Source organism: Rana temporaria, chromosome 3, assembly GCF_905171775.1.
Source record: "Rana temporaria chromosome 3, aRanTem1.1, whole genome shotgun sequence".
Lineage (NCBI taxonomy): Eukaryota > Metazoa > Chordata > Amphibia > Anura > Ranidae > Rana > Rana temporaria.
The window spans coordinates 133457719-133468982 of NC_053491.1; the positions used below are offsets into that span (position 1 = coordinate 133457719).

At 44.9% G+C, this 11264-nt stretch overlaps 1 protein-coding gene across 8 annotated transcripts in view; it reads left to right on the top strand.

Moving 5' to 3' along the window:
- The first annotated feature begins 8869 nt into the window (after nt 1-8869).
- The window catches only part of CACNA2D1 (calcium voltage-gated channel auxiliary subunit alpha2delta 1), an 856738-nt gene continuing 854343 nt past the window's right edge, over nt 8870-11264 (top strand). For all 8 annotated transcript variants that reach the window (XM_040343442.1, XM_040343444.1, XM_040343443.1 and 5 more), the window contains exon 1: nt 8870-8976. In XM_040343442.1, coding sequence (XP_040199376.1) covers nt 8882-8976 — 95 coding nt within the window. In that variant the 5' untranslated portion in view covers nt 8870-8881. The remainder of the gene's footprint in view (nt 8977-11264) is intronic.

Below are 11264 nucleotides of genomic sequence, written 5' to 3' on the forward strand. Positions count from 1 at the left end.
GGGCGGGGCAGACAGGAGACTGCTCCTTGCACACCGGACAGAATTAATTAGTGGAGCCTTGTGCCGGAACGTGTTCCAGAACTAGGTTCCGCTGCGGTACCCTTCCCGGATTCCGGGGACAGCGGGAGGTATGCGCTCTTGTCAGTTGCCAGCAGAGAGAGCAAGCAGGATGGGGAACCCCAGCACCCGCTACATGCACTCCACCTCTGGACACGGGGGAGGGAGGGGAGCACTTTGGAGCTTCGGCGCCCCCACCTCTGCGGCGCCTGGGTGCAGAGCACCCCGTGCACCCTGCCTAGGATCTGCCCTGACCTTACCAACATATATATGAATCTTTTAAATGTTGCAACATTTGTTGTGTGGAATAGAGACAGATTTCTGATGACATCCTTTGTGAATTCCCTGGAATATCTCCTAAGTCAGTTTGTGAATTGTGATGTGACAAAGCTGTCTTCAAGGTTCTGATGATGTCCCAGCACTCAGATGCCTATTTTCATCCCCTGCACTTCCTGACACCCTCATTGCCATATCCAGAAAGCTCCTTGTTCTTGTGGATGGTATTTGCCATCCCGCTGATGCAGCGAAATTTCGCCCTCCAAAATATTTTCGACACATTTTGGGCAACAATTGTGTTATCTGCATTAGGCCATGGTGACGATAATGGCACTGAAAAAGCACCACAATTTTACCGCAAATTCGCAGAGTTTCCTGCAAATTCACGGCCATTTTACAGCGAATTTGCAGCGATTTTGCCATGCTGTGCTTATGGGGTTTTTCATAGGTCATGTGACTCAAAAGCGGCATCAAAAACATAACACAGGTGCGTTAATGATGCGTTCTTGCTGCATTTTTCAATGCATTTGTACTGGGAGGTGTTTTTTTGTGCGTTTTTTTTTAACTGACCAAAAATGCAGCAGGCAAGATTTTTAACCCCACAATGGAATTGCAACAGACCAGTGTGAAGACATATCCAAAAGCAATGCAGCGCTAATCAAAAATGAATGATCAAATGCCAAATATGAAATAAAAGCATATATGCAATAATCAATGTGATAAAGTCCCAACAGTGTTTTAATCCATGTATAAAAATTCATAAATGGCGACCAATAAAAATATATGTGAAAAAATGTATATTTAATTAAATATTATAAGTCCCATAGGTGATGTATTCTGTAGGCTTTATATATAAAGAAACACCCATCTGTGTGAAAAGATGAAAACTACAAGGAAGAGGTGCTGATCAACAACCAGATTCAAAGATGGCCTGCTTACCAATGACTACTGAACAGCAGTCTCGCCCAGCATAGAGAAATCGGTCTCCCCAAAACCATGTGCAGTAACTGGAACAGCCGCTAGATATTAAGTGTACTCAAAAACAGAAAAAAAGAGACTTCCATAGTGCAGTATATTCTTCAAATAAATTTGAATTTAATAAAAAAAATCGCACTTACAATGAAGCAGTGAAATCAAGGCAATGAATATATAAAAACAGCAAAGCCACGATAACTTCCTCGGCTACACTTTACTTCCTGATTCATTTGTTTGCCTATCCACTTCCTGAAAGGAATAACGTGATGATGTCACCGTCACAGGCTCCACCCTACGCGTTTTGTCACAATAGGACGTCGTGTGGGGATTGGCCAGGTTGGCCAGTGTGAAGTAATACATATAATTTGAAGGGATACATTTTTCTTGAGCTTTTCTTGCACTAAAGGTGCCAATAATGGCCAACAACCAATTCATATTCATTTAAATTGATGATATTCATTAAAAAGTCAAATATAATACAATTTTATATACAAATATAAATATTTAAAAAAAACTGTAACTTTCGGTTTTGGTTTTCGGGCAAGTGCATCCTTTGGCACCAAAATTTCCATTTGGTGCACCACTACAGTGATAGGAACAGTCTTCTGGGTCCACTGCCGAGTGGCTGCAATTCTGCCTAGTAACCACAAGGAGTCACTTGTTGGGCACTGCCTCCATTCAGAGTGGGCCATGTATTTTTTAACCTAATGCTGCTGTGGTAGTCTACAGTGGTTTACAGCTTACACAGGGACAGTTCAAGTATGAGATATGCATACTTACAATTAGGGTTGTCCCGATACCACTTTTTTAGGACCGAGTACAAGTACCGATACTTTTTTTCAAGTACTCGCCGATACCGAATACCGATACTTTTTTTTAAATGTGTCCCCAAATGCAGCCATGTCCCCCCACAACTGCAGCCATGTCCCCCCACATATGCAGCCATGTCCCCCCACATATGCAGCAATGTCCCCCCACATATGCAGCCATGTCCCCCCTATATGCAGCCATGTCCCCCCTATATCCAGCCTTGTCCCCCCTATATCCAGCCATGTCCCCCCTATATGCAGCCATGTCCCCCCTATATCCAACCATGTCCCCCCTATATGCAGCCATGTCCCCCCTATATGCAGCCAAGTATTTTAGGTATCGGGGGTATTTGCGGGAGTACAAGTACTCCCGCAAATACTCGGTATCGGTCCCGATACCGATACTGGTATCGGTACAACCCTACTTACAATGGACCGATTATGACCAATAGTCCTATCATTATGAAAAGTCATACCTGAATTTCAGCTTTAATATGGCTCTATGAGTTAATTCACTGTAATCAATCAGGCCTCAGTCTACAGAAATAGACTTTCATTAGTTATGGGCTACTGCACATAATGTCACATTACATAAGCTTTAAAGGTAATAGGGATTTCTCATTTTCCTGCATGTCTCTTTAGTTTCTGCAAAGTCACACGTATTGCCCAACAGAGCTGTTTCCCCTTAAAGACACAGTTTACCTTTACCAAAAAACTGCCTATGCAGGTTAAAAGCAGATAAATACAAACTGTGCATCTTTGATCAAAGTTAAATATTGCCCTTGTTATAGGTATAGGCCATTTACATACCTCCTGAATTCTGGATGAAAAACTCCCAGAGATGGCATCATCCCATCCTGCCCTATTGCTAGTGTAGAGCTACTTCCGTAGGAGCCACAAGAATATTGCCCAGGTCTTCCCAGATGTTTTGCCCCCACAGCCAGGCACACAAGCTCAGTCACATATTTCTTTAATGACCCGTCTAGGGGCATTGTTTTTGTTGTTTTTATTTTTGGAGAACTTGGATAGGGTTGAGGGAATTGAGTGGGATACCCCTAAAAACAAGAACTATGCACAACTTATGGACTATATATTCTTTCTGGAAGAAAAAAAAAACTGTAGTAAAGTTCGTACTTGCAGCAAACAGTGGACTTAGCTTTGAGGTAGTAGAAGTTAAACAAAGACTCCTTTTCTTTAGAGTCACTTTTTCTTTAAAGTCTCTTTATAGTTAATTGGGTGGACTAAGCTCTTCAGGACACCAGCCAGTGTCCCCTTTACACAGACCAACAGCTGACTCTCTAGCACCAGGGGGGTGGCAGCAGCCCAAAAGTCTGTAAGATCTCTTAGGGCCCTTTCACACGGCGGATCAGTAATGATCCGCCTCCGTGTGTCCGTAAGCTCAGCGGGGATCGCTCCGTATATCCCCGCTGAGCCGGCGGCTGACAGGGCGGTCCCCGCACACTGTGCAGGGACCGCCCTGTCTTTTCTCCGCTCTCCCCTATGGGGGGATCGGATGAACACGGACCGCGTGTCCGTGTTCATCCGATCCGCAGACGGAAGAAAAAATAAGGTTTTCTTCCGTCCGCAAAATCGGATCTTTGCGGAGGTGGGTGATTACGGGTGTGAGCGGATGTTTTTTCGCTGACACCCGCAATCACATAGGGACCAATGTATGTCCCTTTTTCATCCGCAAACTAATGGATGAAAAAGCGGACATACGGTCCGCACATGTGAAAGGGGCCTTAGAGCTGTCTGTACTCACACAAGGCCCAAGGACAGCTGGTTTCCTCCTTCTAACTTACAAGCAACACATTTCTCCAGTGATACCAGACCAGATCTTCAGCAGACAGTCCCTCAGTCAACTCTCTAGGGTCCCAGCATCCGGGCCCTCAGGTCGCCCACCTGAGGTCTCACAGACATCAAGCATGTCACAGCATTACCATGGAGGGCAGCAAGCCCTCCAGCCTGGACTGATCCTCTCCAGGAAAAGACCCTAAGCTCAGTGTGCTCAGAGAATATATACAGTCTCCCAGCAGCCTTCAGGGCCCTCTGATTGGCCAGGGCTGTATACATATTTATGCTTCTATCTGCATATGTCCACACCTATAATCCACAATGTTATACTGATTTCTGGAAGGCAGATTGGCAGCAGCTAAGAACACTGAACAGACCTAACTAATCAATTGTAGCCTCACTGGATACAGTGAGGCAAGCTAAATTTACCCAACTAAAACACACACAGCTCCACTGAACACAGTGAGCCAGCGCTAAATCCTACCTAGAACCTATCTAGGAGGGTGCTACATTAAGATCTTGCTAAGAGACTCCCAGCTGTTACGGTTCACCTCCACCATTGTGAGCTGACATAATGCTGAACTGATAGCTACTTTAGAAAGGGCAGATTGTGCCGTTTCTGAAGGGGTCATGCTGTGACTGGTAGCTCCCGCATGCATTCGCGGGAGTGACGTCACGCGACTCTGGCCAGTCACAGACTCAGAGTTTGCGGCCCCAGAAGGAAGAGGGGTGAAGATGGACGCTCGCTGCCAGTGGGGACAGCGGTCACATCACAGGCTTCGGTTTCAGGTAAGTGACACATAATGGGCTACTATGCGATGCATAGTAGCCCATTATGCTTTACCTTTACAGGGAAATAAAGAGGAGGTAAAGCCCATCAGGGTTTACTTCCTCTTTAATATGTACATTAGGGCTGGGTTCACACTATTTCGAATTGGATGCAGTTTCCCTACATCCAATTCACATGTCAGCAGACTGTGATGGCTGTCTATGGAGTCAGTTCACACATCTCCAGAACGGCTGCGGAGTGAATTACACCGGAGTCCTGTGGGTCTTCTGGTCCATTTCAGGTCCAAATTCAGCCCAAAAATTGGGACCGAAATCTGACCTGAAACGGCGACACACCCGACCCCTGCTGTGAGAATATCGAAATTTGCACTTAAAACTGTAAATTTGTAACCTATGGAAATGGCAGTAAAAAAATGTCTGTGCCAGTACATTTTGGGTCTCGAGTAAATTTCACTCTGGTAGTTTGGCAACACTGATGTGGATGCAAGGATTATTATTCTTACTGTTTTTGTTATATAAGATTTATATAGCGCCAACAGCTTGTGCAGCACAAGATCTCCCCTGCAGGGACATGGGCTGCATGCAGGGCCGTCTTAATAGCATCATGGGCCCCTGGGCAAAGTAATGCTCTGGGGCCCCCTATAATGATGACAGTGCAGGTAAACCGACATCAAGTAGGTAGGAGGCAGACTGCCTCCCCTTGTGTATCTATCACTCTCTTGGGGCCCCCAATTTCGGGGCAGCGTGTGCTCAAGGACCATCTGCTTTGGCGAAATAAACAGGGGCCCCCGTGCAGCTGGGGGCCCTGGGCAGTGCCCAGGTGTGCCCTCTCATTAACCTCCCTGGCGGTATGATTCTGTCTGGAATTACGTACCAAAAGCGGTACAATTATTTTGCAAGGAAATTGGTGTTTTATACTGTAGGCCTGTAATTTTTAGAAATAACTCACTTAAATCTGACCAAGCAAGAGTCTTGTAGGCATCCCGGGTATGATTTTTTTTTTAAAACAAAATTATAAATTATAATATAATAAATAATTATACATAATTATAATAATATAATTATAATAAAAATTATTCAATAATGTAATTAACTCAAAATCACTATTCAATTAATTCTTAATGGTGCCCCATCCATTGGCAAACATGGGTTGCTTTTGTTGTGGCACAATTTAAAAAAAGGGTCGGGGACTTCTTTCCCCGCATTACTGCGGGTAGGGAATTGAATGGGCTGCCCTACACGCAGCACGCATCCACACAGAACCAAGAGCTTGTTCACATGTCAGGCTGGAGGGGCAGTAAAACCACATGGTTGAGCTGTTTTTACCACCCCCAACTTTTGCCCCTTTAGCTGCAGAGGCAACAGCTGGGGGTGTAAACATGCTGTGGCTGCAGCTGGAGGTATACCCAGGGTGATTGGGGCTGCACTGCAACTACCCCGCAACTGTGTGCATTGCATTTACGGGCTTAAAACAGGTGGTAAGGAGGCAAGATACGCCTCTTTACTGGCTGACAAATGTCCCTGAAAAGCAATATGAACACAAATTGCTTTTCAGAGGAGCAGCTGTCCTCGCTGCTATCTCGAACAAGCCCTACAAAAGTAGTTTTGATGGTACAGGAATAGGGAGGTCAGGATTAAAAGTAACATACATACAGACAGATGCGCACGCACACAAACAGACACACGTACAAACACACACACTGTGTGTGTGTTTGTACGTGTGTCTGTTTGTGTGCGTGCGCATCTGTCTGTATGTATGTTATTTTTAATCCGACCCCAATATTCCTGTACCATCAGAATTACTTTTGTCACACACACACTAACAGACATGTGTACACATGCACACATACACTGAAAGAAGAACTGTCAGAGCTGCACAACAACCAATCAGATCCAGAGTGCTGTAGCCATGAATGGAGGATGTGGGGTGTCAGTGACTGTGACAGCTGGTTATTCATAGTAGAGCCCCCCCTCACCACCTTACCCTTGGCTTCGCAGTCAGCGCAGTACTTGTTGTCCTCCTCCCTCAGCATACAAGACAGGATGGCCTGGTGCTGCTCATTCAGCTTCAGGGCCTTTTCCCTCTCTGAGCGGGTGGCCATGTCTGCGGGCAGGGGAGCAGTGTTGGTCACGGTGGCTCTACTCTTTCTTCTTCCCCCTCAGGGAAAAGCGCGCCAGGCAGAGTTCAGGACGGTACCCACGGCTCTCACGTCACAGAAGCAGTGCGTGCGTCCGACCCTCCCATAGCAACCGATGACGTATTCGGTTGGCAAGACGCGGTCGGGAGGCCCGCACAGCTTCCCGAGTGCCGGGAAGTGAGTTTTACACAGCGGACCGGCACCGCTGTAAAGACAAATGCCCAGCAGTAATGTTACAATATTTGGGGTCATTTTGCCGCGGCACACCTGGGGACTCCTCACGGCACACCAGTGTGCCGCGGCACACTGGTTGAGAAACGTTGATCTATAAAATTACAGTATACTGTATGTAAAGTGTTTGTTTACTTTTTTGAATTTGGCGCCGTTCTCCGCCCCCGTGCGTCGTAACGTCGCAGGGAACGGCGGCACACGGGGACACTGTGAATCGAGCGAGGAGGTCCCGCTCGCTCACACAGCGGGGAGGCATCGCAGGATCCAGGGACAAGGTAAGTAACTTTGTCTGTGGATGCTGCGAGCAGGTAAGCCGCGCCGCTGCACACTCTGCACGTCCACCCCGAGCGTGACTCGGGGATAACGATCCTAACATTGGAAACCTACCCCGAGTCACGCTCCGGTTTACCGCCAAGGGGGTTAAAGGGGTTGTAAAGGAATTTTTTTTTTTTCATAATAAGCATCCTTTACCTGCAGACATTCCTCTTTTCACTTCCTCATTGTTCGTTTTTGCTCAGAAGTTGCTCTATTTCTTCTCTGTTCTGTTCACTTCCTGCTTGTCTGATTGTTACTCACCACCGTGATGGGAGGCTTTACTGCGGTGGTCAGTAACGTGCTCGCCCCCTCCTGGGAACTACATCTGTGTGGCAGGACGCTCTCTACATGTTAGAGACTTCAAGGAGGTGTGAATTACTGGGCGTGCCGCAATGCATACTGAGAAACGTAGTTTTTACATGAACGAGAGCCGCAAACCAGGAAGTGAATGAGAGAACAGAAACTAGAACGCCGGATGTGATATAGATGAAGGAATTTAATAGGTATTTACTCGTTTTTTAACAGAATCATTACACTATTCTGTCTGTCTACCTTGCAGACATTAATTTTAGGCAACATTTTGTTTTCCTTTAGTGACCCTATAAGAGAGCCCTGGCTGCATGTGCTGATCTTACAGCAGGACCATCGGACAGAAGCTGCCCGTTATAGAACGGAGAGCACCGTCCTGTACCTGCTAATCCGGCTGCATTTCAGCTTTCCTGGCAGGATCCACAGGTGAAAAGAAAGAAATCCTAAAAAAAAAAAAAAAAAAAATGAGAACTAATGTAATCATCACATCTAAGAATAGCTGCATTATAATAAAGACTTTGGGCTTTAAGCAGATTGTATAATCAGACCCAATATTTCCCAATCTCATTGATAAAAGGCGAGCAGACATGTCCTGGGCAGAGGCACAGTGTGATCGATCCTCTCTCTCCTCTGCCAGGCTCCTGTGATGGAGATCAGCATGGCTGATAAGAAGCGGTAATTGGAAACAATAGGCGTGCTGCGGCAGGCGGGTAATTACGGTAATCGAGGAGCGGTCGGTGTGTGTGGCGGGTGACAGTAAAGTTCCCCGTCTGTGTGGGCGTGGCCAGCTGTCACCGCCGTGATTGAGCCGCACACACACCACACATCATACACACACAGAGACACACACGCACACATACAGGGCACTTAACTTTCCAGCAGCGGGCGGTGTGCGCGTGTGATCAGAGGGGGATCCTCCCCTCTCATCCCCTCCCCTCTCTCACTCCTCCCTTGTAACTTACCCACCTCCCTTTCCCTGCCATCCATCGGGGGGAGAAATCAGAATAAGGAAGACGGAGCCCGGGAGTGGAGACAAGTCTCACCGATGGCGGCTCTTGCGATGTGCCTGGCAGAATAGAGCTGCGTGCCCTCCTCCTCCCATTGCCTGGAGTTGTTCCTTTTCTTTCCCTCTCTCATCCCCGTCTTATTATCACACTGGATCGGAGATCTGCCTGTTAGATTGTGAAGATGGCTGCTTCCTGCTTCCTAATCTTTAGTCTGACACTTTTCCAAGCCCTGCTCATCGGCCCTTCCTCGGAAGAATACTTTCCCACCGCGTCCACGTAAGTACCCCGAGACATCGGTGCTGTATTGTATGGTGGAGGGAGGGATCGATGGGGGCGATCGGCACTGTGCCGGGATGACAGATCTCCTCCCCTCCCCGATCCACTTCCCATCCCTCACCCAAAACTCCCATCCAACTCTAAATATAACCGGCCTGGGAAGAAACTTTCCTCCGATCTCTTTATAAGGGAAGGTCATGTCTGTGCCAGGGAGTCTTCCAACTTCTCTACACTGCACTCACACACCTACCGATCTCATTGTACAATCCCCTCTATCCTAGGACCATCCTATTATCCATAGATTTACTGAAAACCTGCGCTGTACACTTCCATCTATGACCGATCACAATCATTTCAATTTATTTAAAACCGATTGCACAAAACATGGAAAATTCGCTGATGGAGCAATTTTTTTTTACTGACAAAACATGGAAAATTCGCTGACCAAGCACACTTTTTGACTGGCAAAACATGAAATACTTACTGACCGAGCACACTTATTTTACTGACAAAACATGGGAAATTTGCAGACCGAGCACCTTTCTTTTACTGGCAAAACATGGAATATTTACTGACTGAGCACACTTATTTTACTGACAAAACATGGAAAATTTGCTGACCAAGCACACTTTTTTACTGGCAAAACATGAAATACTTACTGACCGAGCACACTTATTTTACTGACAAAACATGGAAAATTCGCTGACCAAGCACACTTTTTTACTGGCAAAATATGGAATACTTACTGACCGAGCACACTTATTTTACTGACAAAACATGGAAAATTTGCTGACCAAGCACACTTTTTTACTGGCAAAACATGAAATACTTACTGACCGAGCACACTTATTTTACTGACAAAACATGGAAAATTCGCTGACCAAGCACACTTTTTTTACTGGCAAAACATGGAATATTTACTGACTGAGCACATTTTATTACTGGCAAAAGATGGAATACTTACTGACCGAGCACACTTATTTAACCGACAAAACATGGAAAAATTGCTGACCGAGCACATTTCTTTTACTGGCAAAACATGGAATACTTGCTGTCCGAGCACACTTATTTTACTGACAAAACATGGAAAATTTGCAGACCGAGCACCTTTCTTTTACTGGCCAAGCAAATTTTTTTTACTGACAAAACATGAACATTTTTCTGGCCAGGCATATTTTTTTTACTGTCACTTTTTTTACTGGCACAACAACTGACAACAACTGACAAAAGAAGGAAAATCTACTTACGGAGCACTTTTTTTTTTTTTTTTTTTTTACCGATCTAATTTAACCTGTCAGTTTCTACTTGTTTTTATTAAATATATGATTTATACTGCACTCAGTCTGGCGCCCTTCTGTTCCCATTTTTACTGACAAAACAAGAAAGATTTACTGGCAGGGCACATTTTTTGCTGATAAAACACAAAAAATGTGCTATGGGGTACATTTTTTTTACTGACAAACATGAAAAATTTACTGACCGAGCACATTTTTTTTTTTTACTGCCAAAACATGGAAAATTTGCTGGCGGAGCACTTTTTTTTCTAACAGTACGTGAAAAATGTACTGACCAAGAACATTATTTTACTGACAAAACATGGAAGATTTACATTTTCTTACTGGCGACCTAAAAAATGACAAAACTTCTATTAAAAACAAATACAACCAATATTTAAACAGTCTAAACACAACCTGAAAACACCAACAATACCCATAACAAGTTTCTTTATATTTATATTTATATACCCATAACAAGTAATTTGCCTGCTTTACACATAAAAAGTCACAGCCCCTGATATTTACAGACCGTTGTAAAAACAAATCACAGATTTCTACAAACTGTCCGTAAATTTAGAAGAAGAAACGAAGCTCCAATTTGTGTTTGAATTCCACATGTGTGTGTATCTCACGGCAGAGCTGCTGCTTTATGGTGTATTTATTTAGCGCAGTATTTTCCCCATTGCGTTATGTCCGTAAATTTACTGACAGTTTGACAACCCTTGATGACGCGGTATGTGACTTTTTACTAATTGGGAAGAATCGTTTGGTCAGATTGTCACATATATAAGATTGACCAACAGCAGTGCAACCACCTGTCTGATTAGGAAGATAGGTAGGTAGGTAGGTCCTCCTATCATTTATCACAGCCACTTATATAGCGCCATTCATTTCCGCATCACTTTACATATATATTGTACATAGGTTAGATTACATCTAATAGTAGCCATACACACTTTGATAAACAATCACTTTTTACGTCGTGTCACCTGATCGACAACTTATTCGATC